The 24,254-nt window shown below is 49.1% G+C and overlaps 2 protein-coding genes across 7 annotated transcripts in view; one reads left to right on the forward strand and one right to left on the reverse strand.

Annotated features, from left to right (window-relative positions):
* KLRG1 (killer cell lectin like receptor G1) lies at nucleotides 1-17,207 on the reverse strand. 5 transcript variants are annotated; one of them, XM_039536521.1, is made up of 5 exons: nucleotides 17,159-17,207; nucleotides 9,729-9,824; nucleotides 8,664-8,772; nucleotides 5,606-5,709; nucleotides 1-1,607 (listed from the first exon to the last, which is right to left on the reverse strand). In XM_039536521.1, the coding sequence occupies exons 1-5, from the start codon at nucleotides 17,179-17,181 to the stop codon at nucleotides 1,496-1,498; spliced, it is 444 nt and encodes a 147-aa protein (XP_039392455.1). In that variant the 5' UTR covers nucleotides 17,182-17,207; the 3' UTR covers nucleotides 1-1,495. The 5 variants fall into 5 exon arrangements, with proteins under 5 accessions (XP_039392455.1, XP_039392437.1, XP_039392444.1 ...); XM_039536503.1 differs by lacking the exon at nucleotides 17,159-17,207 and adding an exon at nucleotides 14,246-15,896 and having other exon boundaries at nucleotides 8,664-8,815; nucleotides 9,705-9,824; XM_039536510.1 differs by lacking the exon at nucleotides 17,159-17,207 and adding an exon at nucleotides 14,246-15,895 and having other exon boundaries at nucleotides 8,664-8,815.
* M6PR (mannose-6-phosphate receptor, cation dependent) overlaps nucleotides 17,121-24,254 on the forward strand; it is a 10,955-nt gene continuing 3,821 nt past the window's right edge. The window contains exons 1-4 of one of the 2 annotated variants that reach the window (XM_039536473.1): nucleotides 17,121-17,324; nucleotides 22,882-23,055; nucleotides 23,638-23,807; nucleotides 23,894-24,003. In XM_039536473.1, coding sequence (XP_039392407.1) covers nucleotides 22,883-23,055; nucleotides 23,638-23,807; nucleotides 23,894-24,003 — 453 coding nt within the window. In that variant the 5' untranslated portion in view covers nucleotides 17,121-17,324; nucleotide 22,882. Of the gene's footprint in view, nucleotides 17,325-18,192; nucleotides 18,225-22,881; nucleotides 23,056-23,637; nucleotides 23,808-23,893; nucleotides 24,004-24,254 lie in introns of those variants that run through there. The other variant, XM_039536464.1, reaches the window with a different exon arrangement.

The following is a 24,254-nucleotide window of genomic DNA, read 5'->3' on the forward strand; positions in this document are numbered from 1 at the left end:
CTTAGTTGGGTTTGGTCCTGCTTTGAGCAGGGGGTTGGACTAGATGACCTCCTGAGGTCCCTTCCAACCCTGAGATTCTATGATTCTATGATCTATTACTCTGTGTCTGTCCCGCGGTGAGCACAATGGGGACCTATTCGTAGTTGGTCCCTAGGCACTACCATAATACATGTGATTATTAAATAAATAATAACTACTTCAGAAGCATAGACCTGAACCACTCAAGCTAAAGGAGACCCATAAATTAGGCCTGGCAGAATTAGATTTTTATTATTTTATTATTTCAATGGCTAATATCTATGTTAAATATTATTTTAGATTTTTATCTATTTAAATGTTATAGTTGTGGCAAATTATGGAGAAGTCAGGCAATATTTAATGACAGTAGATGTTGAAATTCAAAAAGTTAAAGCTGTCTAACCTTTAAAACACAAATTGTCAACATCACAAGCCAAAATACACAAAGCAAATAACCTTAAATCAAACTCTAATAAGTTCTCAAGCAGCATTCCTCTTACTTTGCCTCTCTGTAAATTTTGATGATCAATGGAAAGATTTTTTTCATCAGTTTGTGTGTACAGTGAAATCAACATTTACCCATTCTCTCCCCGCCCCCCCACCGTGTCACCTCAGTTATTAGAGTTAGAAGTTTACTTTCATTTCTAGGCTGACAAAGGTCACCCATTCTCATTTCACCTTCCTCTGTTCCCTTCACAGCACTCCTGTCTTGGGGAACAAATGAGACACAGATTTTGGGAGTGGAATGGAAGCCAGTTTACTGCACAGCAAGTAGAGAAAAATTCAGTAGAGGCAGAAGGTCCAGCTTCTGCAGCATTCCTGGTGCCAAAGAAATGAGAAACATGGACTGAAAATAAAGTCTATCATCTGCTCAGCAACACAGAAGTACTTTACACCATGCTGCTGCAAGGCACTGCATTTAGCCGCATGGAGTGGAAATCCATCAACCTCATGCTGACAAAGTGGGTATTCACCCATGAAAGTTCATGTCCAATACTTCTGTTAGTCTATAAGGTGCCACAGGACTGTCGCTCAACACAGAAGTGTAACCCTATGGGGTCGCTGGGCCGAGCCGCTGTCACACTAATAACTTAGGCACTAGGGCAGAGTGAGAAAGACTAAGACTGGGAATCATACTCAGGTCTTTTCCATGGCAACAAAGATAATGTCAGCAGGTCTCTGCTATGCTCCCAGCCCTGAAAGATGAGGACTGCAAATGGATCTAGGTTTTCTGCACAGAACTCACCCTCAGAGCTCCAGCCTCAGCGAGCTGAAAGTCCATGAATCAGATTTCAGTCTCCTACATGGCTGTGCAATTTCAACAGAGGGCAATGGTGACACAAAGCTCCTACTAGGAGTATCAGCAGCCTGGCCCCACTGGGAACAAGGATTAGGCATGTCTGGATGCACTGTTGGGGTCCAGATCCATTGGCCGGGTGTGAGTGAAGACTATTCTGTGGGAAAGTGCAGGAGGAGGTTACTTGGGGGATTTCTCACAGATCCATGGGAAATCAACTGCACAGCTGGAGGCATGGAGAGCACCCTTCACCAGGACGCCACAGTGCTGCACGGGGCTGTTAGAGATGACCCTGCAAAAGAGAAACAGAGAACACAGACTGAGGAGAAATAGTAAGAGTCACCACTAAAAGGCAAGGCAGAAAACTCTTTATGGTTGTCGGGGGGAGGTGACGGGAACAGCCGCAGAAGGGGCAGCTGTCACTGAATCCAGAACTGACACTAATAGAGACTGCGTATATAGAACAACCCCCCTGGCCCAAGGACGCAATGAATAACTTTGGCAACTTGAGCAATGTGTGTGTTCGTGCCAGGGGCCTTCTGGGTCAGGATGAGAGTGGCAAATCTGGGAGCCTCAGCAAGAGACAATTTCCTTCCAGGATTTCTTTAGAACATGAAAGTTGGAATTCCAAAGGGAAATCAGTCAAGAAGCTAGAGCACAGAATGGGGAGTCATGAGAGCCTCACTCTACTTCTGTCAGTGACACACTGCGTGACCCTGTGCATGCTTGCTCACTTCTCTGGGCCTTACCTTCCATATCTGCAAAATAGGAATACCAACACTGAGCTCCCCCACAGAGAGGGTATCAGGCTAGCTCATTACCTGGAGTACTTTGAGAAGGTGCTAGAGAGAGGGAAAGTGTTCTTCCATTAAAGCCCCAGGGCCAAACCCTGAGGTCCTTACTCAGGCAACAGAATGAGCAAAAATGAAGGCTCAAATGCTGGTTTATGCTGCTGTAAATCCAGAATAATTTTACTAACGCCAAAGGGCCTATGCCATGTCTACATTATAGAGACTATAGCCGTAGCTATGCCAGTGTAGGAACACCACCTCCCCAGGTGACAGTAGCTAGGTCAATGGAAGCATTCTTCTGTTGACCTACCGGCAGAAGGGCTTAGGTCAGCACACCTACGACACTCAGGCAGGTGGATTTTTCACACCTGAGTGGCATATCTATGTCGACCTAAATTTTAAGCATAGACCAGGCCTAATTCTCCACTGCCTTGAACTTTTTGTGCCACTTGCACCAGTGCAAACTGGGTGTGAAATGCTCCCAAAAATCAGAAAAGTAGGGCTTGATTCTGATCTGATTTAAACCAGTTTAACTGTAACCAGTGTAAACTATTAACTTCAGTAGAATAATTCTTGATTTACAGAGATGCAGGTAGCATCAGCTTCAGAGCTATAAGATTTTATAGCTACTTTTCACAGGTGTAAATGACTTCATACTGTGCGAAGTGGCTGTGACGCTCCCCAGGAGAACCCAGGGCTGTGCGGTATCTCACCACCACCTGCCATTAGCATGAGGCAGTCTTGCCTGTGCCTGCTGTAACACAAGTAACTGCCGTTCAGGCCTCACTCTCTTAGTAATAGGCACACACCAACCCCAAGTCCTCTGAGCCTTCCCTGAAGTGTTCAGCCCCAGTATACTAGACACTTACAGAATTACTAGGCCTGCTGTTCCCAAAGGAACAGTACAACAGCTTATCAGATTCAACTCAGGACCAGCATTTTGCTTAACACCACAGCACTGAGATGTATTTATAGTAAAAACAAGACTAAATTTATGATCAACGCATAGAGATGCAAGTGATAGTGAGTATGAGTATTAGAAACAAATGGTTACATACAAAAGAAAATCATAACACACTTTCTAGAGACTAAATTTAACTAACAAGTTACATTCCTGTCTAAAGAAGCTTATCTCATCCACAGTTCTCTCAAGTGTTTTCAACTAAACCTAGCTGAGAACAAGACCCCTCTTTCATGAAGCAAACAGGCTACCCATTTACTTCCTAGGTGAAGGATGACATGGTGTTGTCTTGTCTCCCAAATATAGTAGGGTAAACTTTTGATGTGCACCTCAAGATAGTGTTCTCTCCCCCTACTCCACTGTGTGCTTCTTCCTGTTATTTTTCTCTCTGTGATGTTTTACAATCCTTCATTAAGGAATGGTCTAGATAATACTTAGCCCTGCCATGAGTGCAGGGGACTGGACTAGATGACCTCTCAAGGTCCCTTCCAGTTCTATGATTAACATTCAGTTTAGACTGATAAGAGGAGACCCACTGTGAACCACACAATACTTAATTAGCACGTAAACAGCCATATAGATAAACATTTCTTGTCTGTCAGAAAACCTGTTATTGCCAGTGACCAGTCCCTAGACACAGTCTATAACAGGGATCTCAAATACACAGCAGCCCGCGGGGCTCTTGCGTGTGGCCCGCCAAGCTCCCCGCCCCTCTGCCTACCTGCGGGATTGTCCCCTGTGAGCCCCAAGCTGCTCTCTGAAGCAGCTGGCAGCGCGCTCCTTCGGTCTGGGGGGGCGGGGGGGGGAAAAGGAGGCAGAGGGCTCCTGCATTGCCTCCTTCCAGGCACCGTCCCCCACAGCTCCCATTGGCTGGGAACAGGGAACCGCAGCCAATGGGAGCTTCATGGGAGGTACCTGGAAGAGCGGCAAGAGCAGCGCATGCACGGAACCCTGAGCCCCTCCCCCAGGGGCTGCAGGGACACGGTTCCAGCTGCTTCCTGGAATGGAGCGGCGCGGGGCCGGGGGCCAGAGCAGGCAGGCAGGGAGCCTGCCCTGGCCCCAGTGCATGCCACTGCCACCCCAGAGCCGCTCTAGGTAAGCGGCACCGGGCTGGAGCTCACACCCTGAACCCCTCCTGTACCCCAATTCCCTGCCCTTAGCCCCCTGCCGCACCCCACACCCCTCCTGCACCCAACTCCCTGCCCTGGGCCTCCTGCCACACCCCGCACCCCTCCTGCACCCAACTCCCTGCCCTGAGCCCCCTGCCGCATCCCACACCCCTCCTACACTCCCTGCCCTGAGCCACCTGCTGCACCCTGCACCCCGTGCCACACCCATCACCCTCTTGCACCCCACACACCAACTCCCAGCCCTGAGCCCCCACCACACCCTGCACCCTTTCTGCACCCCCTGGGGCAGCGTTGGGGTGGGGACTTGGGGAAGGGGTTGGAATGGGGCAGGGAAGGGGTGGGAAGAGGCGGGGCCTAATGGAAGGGGTGGAGTGGGGGCGGGGCCAGAGGCAGCGAGAGGTGTGTGTCAGTGATGCGGCCCTCGGGTCAATGCACTAGTCCTCATGTGGCCCTCGTGGTCATTTGAGTTTGAGACCCCTGGTCTATAAGAACTTGGTTTTTAGTGTATTTACATAACTCCTTACATAACATGCGTACATGTGTTTCACAATTATATAGATGACCAGTGTGACATCGGATTTTATTTGAGACCTCACATGACATTCTTTGGTGAACTAGAATGCAAATACCAAACCCAGGAGTCCCCTGTAGCTCCTCTGCACCCCTTTGCCAGTTGGCATTAAGCGGGTCTTGGGTTAGAGTGGTAGAGAAAAAGGCTCAATGGCTTTGGAGTCATGCTGATGGTGGTAGAGTAGCATTTGACAGTGCATAAGGTCTGGTCTACACTTAGAATTTAGGTCAACATACCTACAGCACTCAGAGATGAGAAAAATCCACACCCCCTGAATGCCTCAGATATGCTGACCTAATCCCTGGTGTCAAAGCAGCAAGGTCAACAGAAGAATGCTTCTGTCCCCCTAGCCATAGGCACTGACTCTGTGGGTGCTCCAGGGCTGGAGCACCCATGGAAAAAAATAGTGGGTGCTCAGCGGCGGGCACTGAGGGAAAGGGGCAGAGAGGGGGTCAGAAGAGGCAGAGCAAGGCAGGACATGCTCGGGGGAGGGGGCGGAGCAGAAGCGGGAAGAGGCAGAGTGAGAGTGGGGCCTTGGGGGAAGGGGTAGAGTGGGGGAAGGGCTCGGGGTGGAGTGGGGATGGAGCACCCATTAGGAAAGAAAAAAGTCGGCACCTGTGCATCCCCCAAGAATATGGTGTTCCTACACTGACAGAATAAACCCTTCCCTCAGTGTAGGATGCATCTGCACTGAGGGGTTATGCCAGCATAGCTATGGTGCTGTACCTATACCTCAGTAGTTTTGCCTGAGTAAGGACTGATAAACACTGTTAATAGCTGAGGATCTAGCTCTTCAGAGTGCTGCTGTTTTTTTTTAAAAACTGAAATCAAACTCACTTTGTATTGTTGAGTTTTGAGCCATCTTCCCAGGTCCAGCCACTGCCCGTGCTGTTCCTCAGACCAATCCAGTGGTAACCTATGTGCATTTCCAAGAAAAGGTGCTAGAAGGGAGTGGGGAAGGACAAAGGAATTAATCAAAATCAACCTGAAAATTCAAGTCTGGATAGGCAAACGGAGCGATCAAAGGTGAGGGAGCAAAATATACCAGCTAAGCCTGACTATTCTCAAGGACCTTTATTTTCAGTGATTATTTTGTTTAAAATTTCCTGGGAATTTCATGTTTACTACAAAAAATTTAAAATGTGTAAAAATCAGTGCAAAAACTTGACAGTTTTCTGGGTAAATATCCTCGTTAATATGGGGGAAGGGGGGACAGAAGGACAGGGGAAAAAATTAACAAAAAAGTAAGAGTATTGAAAGTAAAAGCAGTTTAATGCTGTGGTTTATTTAATGAACTGTACATTAACAGTTTGTCACCATATGTACACACATGCAAGTGCGTGCGTATCTTCTACCACATTGCCTTACTTTGACCAACAGTCTCACACTTTACACTTAGACTAACTTTATTAACATAAACACATCTAACTAATGGAATACTTTGGATTTTACTCATGTACATAAGTGGCCCAAAATTGAATGAAAAAAAAACAATAAAAACTGAATAATTACTTTTGTAAAAATTGGGAATTTTTCAGTAAAAACTGCAAATGAAGGACCTTAACTACTCTTCATGTGGGTGGCAAGACCTCTGCTTTCACCTTAAGAAATGCTGATAGCTTGTCTCCTTTGCTGCTGTCCCTGCCTTGTGTTCCCCAAACTCTTCTTTTTATAATTAGGGGGTAAGCAGCAGCTCGATCCTAGGACTCCTGTCTTGAAACATGTAGCACACACTGTGTTCAGAAAGCAGCAAATCACAACTTGAGGTGCCTTGTGTGTTGATACTGCAAAGGAAGTTCCCAGGGCACTAAGTGAATGAACACACACACTCTCTCTCTCTCTCAGATAAGGGTCCTACATTAAAAGCTACAGGGCATTTTCAGACCAAGTCAGGACAGAGGTGCACAGGCTGAAGTCAGTGCGGCTACAGGGCAGGATTGAGAGGCATTGGCAGAGCTACGTGGGGAGCACAGGACTGGAATAGGCATTGGCAGGGCAGCATTAAGGTTTCATTAAGACAAGAACTTTTCCCCCACAGCTGGGGTGGGCAAACTTTTTGGCCTGAGGGCCACATCTGGGTATGGAAATTGTATGGCGGGCCATGAATGCTCACGAAATTGGGTGTTGGGGTACGGGAGAGGGTGAGGGCTCCGGCTGAGGGTGCAGGCTCTGGGGTGGGGCCAGATATGAGGAGTTCAGGGTGTGGGAGGAGGCTCCTGGCTGGGGCAGGAGGTTGGAGTGTGGGGGTGGGGGGTCAGGGCACCGGCTGGAGGTGCAGGCTCTGGGGTGGGGCTGAGGGGATGGAGGTGCAGGAGGGTGCTGCAGGCTGGGACTGAGAAGTTCAGAGGGCAGGAGGCGGATCAGGGCTGGGGCAGGGGGGTTGAGTGCAGGAAGGGGTTCGGGGTGCAGGCTCCAGGCGGCGCTTACCTCAAGCAGCTCCCAAAAGCAGCAGCATCTCAATCCTCCGGCTCCTATGCAGAGGCTCGACCAGGTGGCTGTGTGCTGCCCTGTCCGCAGGCACCGCCCCTGCAGCTCTCATTGGCCGGGGTTCCTGGGGGCAGCATGCTGAGCCCCTTGGCTGCCCCTATGCGTAGGATCCAGAGGGGGGACATGGCACTGCTTCTGGGAGCTGCACAGAGCAGGGCAAGCCCCTGACCCCATTCCCTGGCTGGAGCAATGGAGCGGGGCAAGCCCCAGGCCTGGCTCTCCATCAGGAGCTCGAGGGCCAGATTAAAACATCTGGAGGGCTGGATGCAGCCCCCAGGCCGTAGTCAGTCTACCCCTGCCCTACAGGCTCTCATTTCCATTTGTCTGACTTTTAGCTTGTGTTCACTGTTCATAGAAAGAATAATTGTACACAATAAATTCCACCTTGGAATAAATCCACAAAAGTTGAGGAAATCACTAGAATTAGCCCCACTGTGTTTCTAACTAAATCATCATAAATACTTCACGCTGCCTGCTGCCAGGAATGGTGATGCAAGGAAACAAAACAACAAAGCTGACATCTTCCATAGAAGCTCTAGCAATGAAGTGTCTTTGTGAGGCAAGGGACTAGAAGGAGCCAGAGAGATGCCTGGGGAATGGAAGCTTGGAGAAACCAGGGGAGGCTTCTGGCCGTGTGGAGATAGGCCAGATTGGGAAACATCTCCAGGAAATCAAAGAATGTTTTGAGCAAAAGGGAGCCTATGGGTCACAGCCTATGCAGCATAAGGAATGCAGTAGCACGTGGCTGGAGTACAGGGGTGATTTATAGAAGAAAAATCCATTGTATGTGGAACTCATGACAGGAGATATCAAGGGAGGCCCCAGGAACTGAGAAGTCAGTGGGAAACTTTCAGCAGAGGGGTCAGGGAGGATTTCTGGCAGTAGAAAAATGAGTTGTACGGAGGTTGAGGACGGCTCCCAGCAGCAAGGACTGTGGTCAGGATTTGCTTAAGCAAGAGTCCCAACTAGCTTTGCCTTGTTTGCCTGGTGCCTGAAACACTCTCATGGTCATCAATTTTGTGCCCCCTACCTGGAACCTGGAGGTTAAAGAGCTTACAAACAGATGGCTTCCAGTATCACCCACACAATTGCATTAATTTGCTGAGACTAGCTGAGCTAAGCTAACTCTCAGCAGTGGAAAGCTGGTGGGGGCAGGGACACGGGCCAGAGGATGGAAAAAGGCTTCCATGCAACATTTTTCCCTGACTGCTGATCATAACCTCCCCATGGGAACCTTAGATGTAGACTGAAAATGTCAGCCTCCTGCATAATATTGTTATAATGAAGGGTTTTTTCATCCCTTTATAGTAAATTGGTGTCAGCATGATAGCATGCACTGGAGGCAAATTACAGAAGCATTTGCAAGACAATGAAAGAGCCTCATATAATGATACTGACAGACTTTTACCATTTTCTTGGCATCATTGATCACCAAGAGATGTGATCCTTCTGCAGAACAGGATGCCTGGCTGGAATTCCAATCCTTTTTCATCTTGGAGAAGAAGTAACAGCTGTTCCTGTAACCAAACCACTGGTCAGGGCATCTAGGACAGGAGCTATCTGCAAAGGAATCATAATGACTTTTCTCTTTCTATTCACTCTGAAGCATTTTAGAGCATTCTATAGCGGGGATACATGCTGGGATTGCACACCCACTTGTGAAAATGTAGCCATCTTGGGCAGAACACAACAGCCATGTGGAAAGGATGGACTGTAATTAAGTCAGGGACGTGAGAGTCAGGAATAAAAGTATAAACAACTATACAAGGCAACGGAATCACAGGCCCTTTGTGTAATTTGCACCACTCTTTACATCACCTCTGAATTTGATCAGTTGTGTGCACTATAGGGCTGATCTTCCTCTGGCACTTGGATAACTCCACAGACTTCAGTGGATGCAGTTACTTAGTCCTGTGAGAGCAGAACTTAGCCCTCTGAAAGCAAGACAGGGAAAAAGGTCACGAACCGAGGGTGTGATCGCTTCACAGGATGAGAAGTGGAAAAGGTGTGACCACAGCTCACAGCAGCATATGCATATGGGGTTTAGCACCTTCTTGTGCACGCTACACTAAGAATGTCATACCACTAATACTTTTATTTCTCAATTCACTGTCTAACAGTAGACAAATGTGAAAAAAACAAAAAAACAAAAAACCAACCTTTCATTATATTTCATTGCTCTTCCTTTAACTAGGAAACAAGGACTAGTTAAAGGATCTACCCTCTGGGGTCTCCATAGGGGGTAACCTCAGTAAGCTGTAGGCAAGTTTCTGCTTTCCTTTACAGGGTGAAAAGCTAGAGTATCTCCAGTGTTTTCAGTGGCGTTACTCCTGATTTGCCATAGTATAACGGTAATCAGAATCTTGCCTTGTCTGCTTAGGTGAATTGAGAACAGATCTCCCATCTTGTGATCTCAGGTTGTTCACATCAATTCTCTTTGGACACTCACCAATCCTCCAAACTCCAAACTCACCAATCCTCCAAACTACCACTGCAATCACCACGAGGGCAATCAGTGTCCCAACACCTACAGCCAAGCTGTATAGGCCAGATGACCCGTGCTGGGGAGCTGGAAGAGAAAAACCAGGAACCATGGTAAATGTATGGTGTATATACCTACCTGACTATGCATCCCCATTGACAGCTGTCACACATGGTACCGGACAATTTATAAATGGGTCCAACAATAACAGCATTCCTGTCCCAAACAGCTTATGGCTACAGAGAAGGCTATAGATTTTATACCCCAAAAGGGATGCACTGCTTACATCTCCCTATAGTTCCTTTAATAATATATCCATACCCAGAAATGGCTGCCTACATCTGCACTACCCAGGCATCAGTAATTCCACAGCACTGAACTCAACAGCCCTGCACAGTGCTACGGCATTTTTTGTGGCAGGGAGCACTCCTGATAAGGGAGCACCTTCCTCTTAATCAGAACTGACCCCAATATCTCAGAGTCCAGGTAGGGCACTGTGTGGACGGGGATAGTGCATATGACTCAATAAGGAGTGTTGTTACTGAAGAATCATTACTGACTCCAATGTTCCATTGTGATGCTGAAGAATGATTTTGTGCTCCTGGAGCTGCTACTTTTCAGATACAGTGTAAAAATAAGACCTTCTCCACATGTTGATTTAAAGATGTCCTGGTACTTTCTGCCTGAGTAGGTGGTTTTAACCTCAGCATCCTGTCCAGGTTCCTAATCATATAACTACATTCTGCTTCTCCAGAATTCTTCCTGCAGTTTCAGATGGAGAAGTTACTCCCTTCCTCTGACATTGATCATGTCTTCACTCATCTCTGTACAATGCCTAGGATGAGACCTTTGGATAACAATTCATTATTAATTATTATTATTATAGTTTTACTAGCACAGTGTGGCTGTTGAGTGCCTCAAGATATTGGACTCAGTCTGAGGGCCTGAGAAATCCCGCAAAGCCTGATGTTAGGAGGGAAGGGGGAGCTCCATCTCCATCACATAATCTTTTGCACACATTGATTATAAACAGAAAATAGCTCAAATAGAAGATAAATATCTGCTCACACTTAACACTGAAGTCTATTTTCACAGTTCTGAGAAGTCGCTTGTCCAAACTTTTCAGTTCCTCCCTCTCTCCCCTCTTCTCAAAAAAACAGAGTATGCATCCCGGACCCTCCTCTTTCAACCTCCCAGTCCAGACGTTGCACCTTTCCCACAGAACCAAAGCTCCTGCTGCCATGAAAAACTAATTTCAGCACAATATGAATGAGGAAAGACTAAAATAAAATCGTGATAGCTACAGTTGCTTGCTTACATCTTCCTTGCTTGCTTACAATTGTAACTGTGCTGGCTATGTCCTATTCAATATATCTTTATGTTATTATTTTGACTTTTAAATGGCCCTCTCACTGGGCTTTTCGCACATGTACAATGAAAGAATCACAAGCCAGAAATAAATGTACCCCTAGAAGTTCATCTGCCTTAGTCAGTTAGTCCCAATAAGTTATCAATATCCCTTGAACCCACATACACTTTCCTAATCTTGCCCCTTCCCCAAAGGCTGGGGAAACTAAAAGTCCTTGAACCAGACTATCAAGGTCAGCAGACTCAGGATCCATGGTGCAGATGGAAACAAACCAAAATAAAGTCTGTGCCCTTCCAAGATCCAGCCGCAAGACATCACTCAGTCAATTGTATAGATGTTCAAAATGTGATCATGCATGATCCTTGGGCTTGGTTCCCCCTGCAAAGACACCTGTGGGCTCTGCGTGTTTGGTTTCCCCTGACTGAGGCACATATACACCACTGGGCTTCTTGAGCTTGGCTCTCCTTCAGAAGGGGTCAAGTGCTCCTTTGGGCTCTACTAAGCTCCTTAGGTTTGGCCCCTCCTTGACTGGGGAAAGTGGCAGTACTCTCCCAAGGCCAATCACTCATGGTGCCAAAAGTGAGGCATCACTCACAGTAGATTGCACAGACCTTCATAATAGGATCATCCCTCTCCTTTCCTACATGCTTACAGTGAGCTGATTTATTTTGTTGTCACCCATAATTATTTGAGCCTTGGGTTCAGTGGCTCCTCTCCTTAGCCTGGGGAAAGGGCCTTTAGCCATGGGCAGCAGGTATCATAGGCTGGAGGAGGCTGTGCCTCCCCAGACAGGCATGGTCCACCCATGCTCCACCACTAGGCTCCCTGCTGCTTCCCACACTGCAGCCCAGCTCCAGGGGCTGGGGCCACATTGCCCACCCTCCTGGCGTTGCAGGGGGCTGCACTGGCATCGCCCTCCCTCCCTCCAGGGCTGGGGGCACTAGCCTGGGGCAGGGGCTGGCAGCCACAGTGGGAGGGCTCTGGGCTCCGGTGGAAGGGGCAAGGCCCTGGGCAGAAGGGGCGGGGCTGGGGGCTAGTCTCCCCCAGCCAGCGGTTCACGCACTGCCCAGTTGAGGGGAGGTTTGTGCATGCCCACCTCCCGGGACTTCAACAGGTGAGCAATGAAATAATTAATACTTGAAATGTCAACACTGTTATCCTTGTGTATCTGGCTTGGCTCCCACTGAGATAAATAGGGCAGTTCACACCACACAGAGTTATTGTTTCAGATCCTGCAAACACAGATAGAGATCACTGCATCCATTAGCCTTGAAAACAGGAGCTGAGTGCATTTCTCCAACCAACCATTACATCTAGAGACTTTAAAACACATGAAAACTTAAATTTTGGAGAATAAGGTAGCAGCATGCAAGCAGTCCTGATATGCTGCACCAGCGCATACTGGCTGAATCTGAGTCTTGGCAGGATCCATCCAACTAAGAAGGAAAGCAAACTCCAGAGTTGAGGGTCCTCCAGTGAGAATTCAGTGCCTGTAGTTCTGCCCTGTTGAACCAAGGTGCCGTAGGCCTAAGGGCCTCTGCTGATCTCAGCTTTTATGGTATCACATGAGGAGAGAGGCTTTGTGTGGGGAAAGGGAAAAAACCAAGATGAGATGAAACTGAACAAGAGGTGGAAATCTCTCACTGGATAATCACGAAATATTTCCTAACAGTGAAGAACCTGTGAGACTGGAGAAGAGTCACCCCAAAGGAAGAGGAGGGAACTCTTTTACACACAGGACATTTAAACAAGGACTGGACAAAGCTCTTGGAGAGCTGACTGTGGGGATCTGCATTGTTCCCCAGGGAATGACAAGATGTGACCCTATAAGAGGTAGTAAGAGCCTTGCTTCAGCCCAGAGAAAGATACTTCATTTGGAGATTTGGAGGAACGAGGTGGACAGTGATCAGTCACTGTTTCCTGGGGAGGCAGAGGGACATGGCTGTGAAGAGGAGCTTCCCCTTTTCTGTTCCTCTAGCCTTAGTTCAGCAGGGGACAATGTAAAAAGGGAGATTTTGAAACAAAAGAGAGACTGCAAACATCTAATTGAAATATACACAGTACAATCCCCATCTCCCATGTAATGGACTTGAAACACAGCTGGAAAACATATCCAAAACCAAGGTGGTTCCCTACCAACTGAGTGAGACTTCACTGGCAGGTGGATATTTGAAGTTTCCTATGCAGCTTTGTTCAAACAGATTTATATCTAGGCATGTGGCATCAACAGTCCCAGGCACCAGGAATGTGTGTTTTAGCTGCATACACGGAAGCATCTTTTCTTGGGACAGTGAAGCGATAGCCCCTCTCTACACAGTTCTGATGAGATCCTACCTGGAATATTACGTTCAATGTTGGCACCTCATTATTAGATATTAGCAAACTGGGGGGAGTTCAGAGAAGAGCAACAAAAATGATCAGGGGACTGGAAGGAAGCAATTATAAGGAGAAATTAAGAGAGCTAAAATCAATCTTAACTTAACCACAACTAAGGTGCAGACTTCATAACAGCCTGCAAATATCTGAAGGGTATAAACAACAAGAGGGGAGAGGAAACTATGAAAGGAAAAATATAAGATGAATCCCAGGAAAATCTTCCAGATAGTGAGATGTGCTGAGCTGTGGAATGGTCTCTCGGAAGAAGAGATGGAAGCTCTGTCACGGGGGGCTTTTAAAGCTAGACTATAGAAAACACTGAAAAACTATAATATTCCACAATGAACAATCTTGCACTCACCCTTGGAAGACAGACAGAATGATCTACAGGATCTTTTCCCTCTCATATATGATTCATATATGCCAATAATTTATCTGTACCTTCATCTTTATTAATGTACATAGGCTTAAATTCCCCAGTCTATCGTCATGCAGTCAAGCTCAAGAAAGCTACAGATTTTGGGTGCCCAACCTGAGAATCCTACTAGGGGCCTTACTTTAAGAGATGCTGTGCTCTTTCAGCTCCCACTGATTTCCCATAGAGTTGTAAGTGCTCAGTACTTTTAAAAATAAACCCAAGATGTCTCAAGCAGGACACCCAAAAATCAATGACCAGCTCTGAACATTTCTGCAATAGCTCGTGTAGATATCGCATGACAAATCCTTTGCTCTGGGATTCACCAGTTTCATTTGGCTTGCTTACCTCTATTTGTCACGACATTGTTGGCACAAACTGGCGGTGTAGGTGAAAACCGTACAGAAGTATAGATTATTTCTTCACTCATTTCAGCCACAGAGATTTCTGCCCTGCTTACATCCATGCCAAGATGAGGTGTATGGCAAGGAGTTTGAATCAGGCTGTTGAGCGAAAGAGCTCAGAATAAGGCAAAACAGGAAACCTGAGGCTGCATTTAAAAAAAAAATGCAATCTGGCAGCCTCCACCTCCAGCTGTGTGAAAGAAGTTAATTCAAGGAAGGGAGGCAAGAGCCAATACGCTGATACAGAGGGAGCACAAAGAAATTAATTATTATGATCGGTGTAATAAGCAGCAGTCACAGCACACCAACTGCCTAATCATTGCCAAGCACTTTGGAAGCAACATAGCCGAGATGAGTTTTAAGAGGAGATTTGAGGAGGACAAGGTGGTGGCTTTGCGGACTTTTATGGAGAGCTCTTTCCATGCATAAGGGGCAGCATGGAAGAAAGTGCAAAGGTGTTCTTGGAAAACTGACAATTTCAGCAAATGGGCAATGAAAGCTGGAATCACTGGCAGAACAGAGGCAATAGTCACATCTCAAAAGTGTATATGAGATGACAGATAAGAGTGAAGCTAGGCCATGAAGGCCTTTTAAAGGGAAGACAAATAGCGTTTGATGCAGTGGAGATGGGGGAAGAGAGTGGAGGGATGCAGAGGAGGAAATGGTCAAAGTGACAAAACAAGTAAATGATTTTTACAGAAGTGCTTTGAATGAACATAAGTGGAACAAAAAGTGGTTTCTCAAGACCAGAGAGGAGGAACTTGCAGTTGAGACATGAGATAAGGTGAAGTTTATCTATACAGTGGATCTTAAAGACATTAGTCAGGAAGAACCAGCAAGAAGTAGATACAGCTGGGATGTGAGTATCTAGACCAGTGGTTCTCAACCTATATATCATTATGGGCCACATATGCTGTGTGGGGAGCCGGGCAGCAGCTGGCTGCCTGGACCCCAAGCCCTGCCGTGGAGTGGGCTGGGCGGCAGCCAGCTGCTGGGACCCTGAGCTCCACCCTGCGGGGCCAGTGGCAGCCAACAGCTTGGTACACGTCAGGGCAGCTGGGAGCCCAGATGCCAGAGCCCGCCACATTGCAGGGCAGCCGGGAACCGAGCCCACTGTGTGGCAGGGCAGCCTGCAGCCCACGGCCTTTAGCACACAGCTGATTTGAACCACAGCTGTGTGCTAACTGGGCCACATGCAGCCTGCAGATTGAGAACTGCTGATCTAGACAGAGGACCGAGTCAAAGATGACACCCAGTTACAGGCTTTTGTGACGAGGATAGGTGGCATCATCCATTGTGAGTGAAAAAGGGGGGATATAGGCTTGAGGGGAAAAATTATGAACTTTCTTTTGGCCATGTTGAGCTTCAGCTGATGGCTGAACGTTCATGAGGCGATGTCAGACAGGCCTAGATTTTTAGATAGGACAGGAGACAAGAGACAGTGGAGAGGCAGATCTGTGAGCCATTAGTGTAGATAACATAGTTGATACTTATTTATTTAAATTTACAAATAACTATAAAGAGGCCTATCCAAGTCCCTTGGTGCCTTAACATTCACTAATACAATTCAAACCTCAGCAACATTAAAATGATCACATCAGCAGGGCCGGCTCCAGACCCCAGCACGCCAAGCGCGCGCTTGGGGCGGCATTTTGCCGGCAGGGCGGCAGGCAGCTCCGGTGGACCTCCTGCAGAAATGCCTGCGGAGGGTCTGCTGATCCCGCGGCTCCGGTGGACCATCCGCAGGTGTGCCTGCGGGAGGTCCACCAGATCTGCGGGACCAGCGGACAATCCGCAGGCACTTCTGCGGGAGGTCCCCCAGAGCCGCGGGACCAGCGACCGCCAGAGCATCCCCCACGGCGCACCGCTCTGCTTGGGGCGGCGGAATTCCTAGAGCCGCCCCTGCACATCAGCAGAAGCTTAGCCAGCCACCTAGAGAAGTGCCTTTCTTCCCCTTCACTATCTAAGAAACATACCCTCTGCCCTCTCCAAAAACCTTATCAAACAGTGTCTTTTGCAGCACGCCTGGAAAATAATCAGATTCTGACTATTTCAGACCAAGAGGGGGAGGAGATCCCAGAGTCTCCAAGCCCTCAGAGAGAGAGCACCCTGCCAGCCACCCTTCTCTTTCCTAACTAGGGGGCTCCCCTGGGGTGCCTCCTTGTCTATAGCTGTGGCAGTAAGGCAGAGAGAGGGGCGAGCCCTCAGGGAGGTTGGTCATACACCACCGAGGGCTTTATCCAGGGGCAGTCAGTTATTTTTTGTGAAGGGCCACATTTCTTGGTCAAGGCATAATCAAGGGCCAGCCTCCAGAGAAACGTCTGCACACCACAATAATAGTAAGTGACTAGAAGGATTTTTTGGTGCATCACGAAGTGTCCGGTGGTCCGGATTTGCCCCCACTCGGCCTACTGACTACCCCTGCGTCACACCCAAGCCCTGGGGCTCCGTGCAGAGGCCCGTGGGCAGCCAGCGCAGATCCCAAAGCACCGCTACGAGCTGGTCCCACCCCGGGCTCTCAGGTGCAGCCCTGACGGGGGCGGGGGGGCAGAGGGGTGCGCGCCCCACCCCCAGGCAGGGCCGCGCGCTCCTGCCCAGGCGCAGGGATGAGGCGCGAGCCCGCAGCCCCTCGGAACCGCGGGGGTCGCAGCGCGCAGCTCCCGGCCGCCTGCTGCTTCCCTGCGGGCCCCGCCCCCACAGCCAGCGACCCGCCGAGGGGCAGCGCGAGGGGCCCCGAGGAGCGTCACCGTCACCGCTCGCGCCCCGGCCCGCGAGGCGGCAGTAACGGCCTGGGGCCGATCCCGAGCCCCGGGCAGGGGACACCCGCCGGCCAGCGAAACCGGGGGGCGGGGCCTGCCATGGCCCGGGGGCTCCTGCCATCCCGGCCGGGCCCGCTCAGAGCCGCGCCGCGCCCGGCTAGAGAGCCGCCCAGCGAGCCTCGGGCTCTCAGGACTACAACTCCCGGCAGGCACCGCGCCCGCCCTCCCAGGGGTAGCGGTGGGGGTGGGGAAATCAGATGACGGGTGAGTAGCGCGTGAGAGTCTCGTGAGCCGCCCTCGGGAGGGGGTCGGGGTGTGGCGATGTTAACCAGCCCTGCGCCGCCATTGGAAGAGACCATTTTGCGGGGTGGGTCTTCCCTCTGTGACTCTCATCGCTCATTGGGTTTTCTCATGTGCCAATTTTTGAATTCCAGTCTTCATTGGAAGAGATGAAGACGTAGGCGGGGGCCTCCGTGGTTGTTCTCTCTGCCCATTGGACGAATAAGGGTAGAGAGGGTCGTTCTTGCTCTGGAATCGTCTCCATTAATTGGCTGAGGAGAGCTCTGGGGGCCAGACGCTTTCTATCCCCACCGCTCATTGGGCAAAAAGTACCCCTGGGCGAGTCACGTTTGGCCGCTCTCATATTCCATTGGGGGAAATGGGTCAGGGGCGGGGCCTGGAGCCTGTCCTTGTTGCCTAGCGTCAGTGCCCGCCCCTTGCCCACTTCCTGCTTCCGGATCACCGGGTGGGACAGAGGGAGGCACTGGGCAGGCAGGTGGTGAGCGAGGCGGCAGTAGCGGTGGGGAGACCTTCCCCCACCGATACTCACGCCTGGGAAGGGGCTCCCGTTCCAGTTAACGAGGACCTAATTAGTCATTAATTTATGCATGATGATTATGCATGAGCTCTTGTTAATAATTCATTAGGTGGGTAAAGGCCGGACGGCACACGAGAGTCCCCAGGGTGGGCGCACGTGGCGCGGGCAGATCACTGAGCTGGGCTGGCATAACTTGGGTGCGTGGGGCTGACCACGGGAGGTAGTGGCAGGGCACGTGGCCTCGTGGGTGGGTGGTGCAGGCACCGGTGGGTAGGTCTGTAACAACGGTGTGACGTGCAGCCTCGCAGATACTTCATGCCACACCTACCTCGCTGTCCTAGTGTCAGGTGAGTTTCTCCCTTTTCCCCAGTAATTTGTTTTCAGCATCTGTTAGCTGTCAGTGGTGGTATTATTGGGGGTGGTGAAAGCCTATGGGTGGGTGGATGTCAAGAGGATGGGCTGAGCAATTTATTGGGGGTGCAACAAGAGGCTGGCTTTGGGGATGATGTGTGGTTGGGGAATCCCAAGTGCTCTCAAGATGCCCTTTACAGTTTAGGCCAATTGAACCCTACTTTGTTACAGCTGAGAACTGGGATGTGGCTTCAGCAGTGCCATTGTCCTTAGTGGCCAATTTATCGTTGGGGAGGTGACTACAAAGGACCGTGGGGTCTGCTGCTGTGTGAGAGTATTGCAAGGTACCCATTGCACAGGTTCCCATTCTGGGGGCTGAAAGGACTTGGCTGTCAGGCCATCTGTCCACTCCTATATGAGGATATGGTGAATACTGCGGGAAGAAACACCCCCACGGTCTCCTGACTTGGGATGGAGGAAAGAGATGGAAGAAATTTGTAAAGGAGAAGGAACTAATGAGAGGACAAGGTCACTGAAGACTCCTAAATCCAGATATTGGATGGATCCTAACACATGTTTCAGTCCTTATCTAACAGAACTATCCAGTCACTGAAATGCAGCCATCTTTGGGGTAGTACACAGCAGCTTAATAGCCACATGGCAACAGAATACAACAATTTGAGTTTTGTGTCCAGAAAGCAGAATTCCAAATCTAGCTTAATCTTCAGGGGGTATCTAAGGAAAGGGGGTATAATCATCCACGTTGGAATTTGACCAGAACACTGTGGTTAGCTCCCCTTCTGTGGCAAAAAGATGTCATGTGATCTTTAATGACCATGAGTGGCTCTGGCTGTGGGCTTTACATCTCAGCAAAAGTTGAGACTAATTGTGCGGCCTGTTATAAAGCAGAAGGGGACACAGACAGGAAGTGAACAGTCTGGTGGAGATAGAGGAACTGGGTTAAATTTGAGTGTTTTGATAATGGAAACTGTCGCCTGTTCAAAATCAATCCTTGGGCCAAACTCGCCCCCAGGGTGAGCCTGCTGCAGGCTGTAGTTACACTGGTTGTGAACCTGGCTTTTTATGGCTACGTTGTTGATACTGTGTCCTGCCTGAACTCTAGCTAAGGTCACTGGATTCTCTCTTCTAAATTTTCCCTCAGCAGTTTCAGTCCTCACTTCCTGTCCTGACCTCTTGTATAGCATTGCTTGGGTTCTGTTACATGGCTACTGTATCCATCCGATATGGCTGCATTTCAGGCGTAGGAGGGGGGTCTCATATACATGCAGTCTTCAAAGCATGTGGAGGTCTTTTCTGCATGAGGGATGCTAAAGTACCAGAAGGCGCCAGTATTTTTATATCACTTTCAGTTTGACAACCACATGAACTAAATATGTACAAAGCAGCCAGCCAGAAAGGTCTTTGCTACTGTTGAGAGAGAGGTGTGTTCTGAGCATGGGAGCCAGGAAGCCACGAGTTCTTATGCTGGTTCTGACTTGTTTGTGTGCCTTTGTAAGGGGCAAGTCGCAAGCTATTTGTGCCTCAGTTTCCTCTTCTATACAATAACCTCTTTAGATTTACTTGTCCACCATACACCCTGATCTAAGAGGTCTCACTATAGTTACAAGCTTTAGGGTATGTCTACACTAGAACTGGAGGTGTAATTTCCAGCTCCAGTAGACAAGCGCATGCTAACTGTGATCGAGCTAGCATGCTAAAAGCAGAAGTGTAGCTGTGGCCGTGTGAGCGGCAGGAGGGGGTAGCCACACCAAGTATGCTTCCTATCCAAGACCCTGGATACACCCTTGGGCAGCTAGCCACTCCCTCCTGCTCTCAGTACCACTCCAGTGTAGACAGTCCCTTAGTGGCAGACCTTGTAACTCTGTGGGTATGGCTACACTGGCGATTTGCAGCGCTGGGAAGCCTCCACCAGCGCTGCAATTAGTAAGTGGCCACACCTGCAGGGCACTTCCAGCGCTGCAACTCCCTGGCTGCAGCGCTGGCCGTACACCTCACTCAGCATGGGGAATAAGGATTCCAGCGCTGGTCATCAAGTGTGGCCACACACCAGCGCTGTGATTGGCCTCCAGGGTATAAGGATGTATCCCAGAATGCTTTTATAAATTACTCTCTTTGTTTTGTTATGCAGCCTCTCTTTGTTTTGTTGTGAACGAGCTCTGTGCGGAGCTCCGTTGCCCTTGCCGCTTATCTAAAAAACAAACAGAGCTCCTGTTTGCTGTGATCATCTGTACCTGGCTGTAAACAAGCAAATGAGATTGCAGGCAGGGAGTGAATGAAACAGCGGGGAGTCATGTTGGCTGCAGGCTGTTTGCAATTAAGAGTTAAGACTAAGGGGTTGGAAACATGTTCTGATTTTTCAAGTCAGGAAGCTAAACACACAGTGTTGGCTCCAAAAATCCACTCTCTCTCTCCCCCCTGCTCCCTGTCACACTAGACCCCACTCCACCCCCCTCTTTTGAAAAGCACGTTGCGGCCACTTGAATGCTGGGATAGCTGCCCATAATGCATCACTCCCAGCAGCGCTGCTAATGCTGCAAATGTGGCCACACACCAGCGCTGGTAGCTGTGAGTGTGGCCACACACCAGCGCTGCTCCTACACAGCTGGATGACCAGCGCTGCAAACTACCAGCGCTGCAAACCGTAAGTGTAGCCATACCCTGTGAAATCTTCAGTGTGGCTTTCACTATAACCCTCATGTAACTTCACTAGTCAGCAGTCTGGACCTTCCTTCTGTTAACTTCTTTGTGTTTTTGTAGCCCTAGCTTGATTTTTATAAAATTTTGGATCAGTGTATTAATTGGTTTCTGTCAATATTAGAGTCTTCGCTGGGAGTTGTGGTTGGGAAGGGAAATCGACTATGTGGCTGCTATTGAGTGACAAGGTCATTGTGTGTTTTTCTGAGCAATCAGCTCAATGTTTAAAGGATGTTTTATGATTAAGACACAGGACTGTTCAATATCTCCATTATTGATCTGGAGGATGGTGTGGACTGCACCCTCAGCAAGTTTGCAGATGACACTAAACTGGGAGGAGTGGTAGATATGCTGGAGGGTAGGGGTAGGATACAGGGAGACCTAGACAAATTAGAGGATGGGGCCAAAAGAAATCTGATGAGGTTCAACAAGGACAAGTGCAGAGTCCTGCACTTAGGACCGAAGGATCCCATGCACTGCTACAGACTAGGGACTGAGTGGCTAGGCAGCAGTTCTGCAGAAAAGGACCTAGGGGTTACGGTGGACGAAAAGCTGAATATGAGTCAACAGTGTGCCCTTGTTGCCAAGAAGGCTAATGGCATTTTGGGTTGTATAAGTAGGGGCATTGCCAGCAGATTGAGGGACGTGATCATTCCCCTCTATTCGACATTGGTGAGGCCTCATCTGGAGTACTGTGTGCAGTTTGGGGCCCCACACTACAAGAAGGATGTGGAAAAATTGGAAAGAACCCAGCGGAGGGCAACAAAAATGATGAGGGGGCTGGAGCACATGACTTATGAGGAGAGGCTGAGGGAACTGGGATTGTTCAGTCTGCAGAAGAGAAGAATGAGGGGGGATTTGATAGCTGCTTTCAAATACGTGAAAGGGGGTTCCAAAGAGGCTGGAGCTAGGCTGTTCTCAGTGGTGGCAGATGACAGAACAAGGAGTAATGGTCTCAAGTTGCAGTGGGGGAGGTTTAGGTTGGATATTAGTGAAAACTTTTTCACTAGGAGGGTGGTGAAGAACTGGAATGGGTTACCTAGGGAGGTAGTGGAATCTCCTTCCTTAGAGGTTTTTAAGGTCAGGCTTGACAAAGCCCTGGCTGGGATGATTTAGTTGGGTTTGGTCCTGCTTTGACCAGGGGGTTGGACTAGATGACCTCCTGAGGTCCCTTCCAACCCTGATATTCTATGATTCTGTGAGTGGAAACCTAGGCTTCTGGGTTGTATTCCCAGCTCAGCCATTGAAAATGTGACCTTACACTCAGCACCTCTGTGCTTCAGTTTCCCCATATATAAATCAGGGATGCCAGTCCTGACCTTGTGAAACTCAGTGCCTATAAAATACTTTCAAATCCTCAGTGGAAAGGAGCTAGGGAAGGGCAACATAAATTAGTACAATTATTAGGATTAAGGAGCTTGAAATAGACAAAGCCTGACTAATCCTAGTCTCTGTCCCCCACAAGCTCTTTACACAAGAGCTGCAAAGACAATTGATTAGACTGATACCAAGTCAGTCTCTGATGATAGATGCCCCTTTGGAGTGCAATAAATAGTGGCTTATGTCTGAAACTGACCCTGGTTTCCATAGCTGGCCGGCCTAAAGCATGTTGGGTTCTGTTCTGGCCAAGCGAGTGCCAGTTGATGCACTCCGCAGCAAGATCTTACTACCCCAATGTAAAGTCAAGGAAGATTTGCAGATTGGGCCAGTGGTTTTGTGGGTCCCAAGCTGACCCTGGCTGTACCCAAGGCTGGGCTTTGGAGTCTCCTAAGGATCTCTGAGATGTTCCTGGGCTCAGCTCCTCCTCTTTGCAGCCATGAAGAAGTGGGCAGTCACTGTCTTTTTGACCTTGTGGTTTGTGTGTTGGGGTGGGAATGAGGTGTTTAAGTATTAATCCTTCTTGTACCTGTCTCTCTCTCTGCAATGGCACGTATGCAGAATGTTCCTGTCACACTGTTGTACCTGTACTGCACTGCTTGTCCTTGTGGCCCTGGCCATGGTCGTGATGGCAGATCTGGAAGAGAAGCACTGCGACCTAGTAGGAGACCAGAGCAAAGAGTCGAAAAGAGAACAGGCCTTACTGAAGAAGCTGGAACCCCTGAGCTCCATGAGGTACCGTGCATGCAACCCTCTGGCCCACTGCAGGGACTGGGATCTGGATCCTGTCCGGGCAGTCCCAGATCACGAGAGAGTGAATGGCTCATAGGACATTGAAGAGTGGGACACTGGTTCTAACTAACCTGGGTGAGACAAATTTGATGGATCTTGTTCTGTTTCCTGGTGGGAAGGAGCCAACATCACAGAATTGCCAGCACAATCTGCACTAATGGGCTCCTTTCATGGCAGTCTTGGCTGTCACTCTGAGGACTGAATGGGCCACAGTGACAGGATTCCCTTTTCCCTGTAGAGGTGGATGCCTCCTGGCACAAGAGTGCGATGGTAAGGGAGGAGCTTGCATTGCTGCTGTCCATGCTCTACCTCCTCTGGGGTCAACAGAGGAGCTCAGTTTCCAGAGGTCCCACCAGTGGAGAGGTAGGGAGCAAGTGAGCTTACCTGAAAGGCAAGGCCTAGCTTAAGCCGTAAGTGGGCCTTAGAAATGGATACAGTGTGGCGAGGCATTTCTGAATGTTAAAGATCGAATAACCTGTGTGGGATTCATAAAGCAGCCGTCTGTTATCTGTCCCCTCTGCGCAGCTTTGACAGCAACGTGACTTCAAGCCCAGAGGAGAGGTACACCTACAAGTTCAGGGTGTGCAGAGAGGTCAACAGCTCTCTATCCCAATCAGGCCTGGTACAGATCAATTTAAAGGACCAAAAGCAAACAGTGGTGGGAAGAATCAATGAGACACAAGTCTTCAATGGAAGTAAGACTCCCCTCAACCCTCCTCTCCAGCTCTACCATCCCACCTTGCTCCTGAACTGCAGCCCTCTTTGTTTTTTCCCTTGGTAGGTGACTGGATCATGCTGATTTATAAGGGGGGGGATTCGTATGGCAGCCACTGCCATGGTGAGAAGAGGAAGGCCATGATAATGATCTCTTGCAACCGGAAGACTCTATCAGTGAGTGGCGTGGGGGGACTGTGGGGCCAGGTATAGAGGCTGAAGATGAGTGCGTGGCTGTGAGGCAGGAGTGAATCTGAGAAAGATTGTAGGAGGGTGTCGCTGTGGGTGAGGAGGCTGTGGAGCAACCAGAGGGTTTTTACTTGTTTTGTGTAGTGGGTGTTAGGTCTTTCCACCAGTAATGGTTGTGCTGCCTTTTGACTGGCTTAGCAGGCAGCTAATAGGAGATGGTATGTTGTTTGTTCTAGAAA

The sequence above is a fragment of the Mauremys reevesii genome, linkage group 1 (assembly GCF_016161935.1).
Source record: "Mauremys reevesii isolate NIE-2019 linkage group 1, ASM1616193v1, whole genome shotgun sequence".
Classification (NCBI taxonomy): domain Eukaryota; kingdom Metazoa; phylum Chordata; order Testudines; family Geoemydidae; genus Mauremys; species Mauremys reevesii.

Bases quoted from the DNA above. Each gene is read 5' to 3' on its own strand.
- KLRG1 (XM_039536489.1), bottom strand. From the start codon at position 10,980: ATGGCAGCAGGAGCTTTGGTTCTGTGGGAAAGGTGCAACGTCTGGACT. The intron at 8,816-9,704 runs GTGAGTGTCCAA...ATTCCTTTGCAG, and splicing joins GTTTGGAGTTTGGAGGATTG to ATAGCTCCTGTCCTAGATGC. The intron at 1,608-5,605 runs GTGAGTTTGATT...TCTCTTTTGCAG, and splicing joins TCAAAACTCAACAATACAAA to GGTCATCTCTAACAGCCCCG.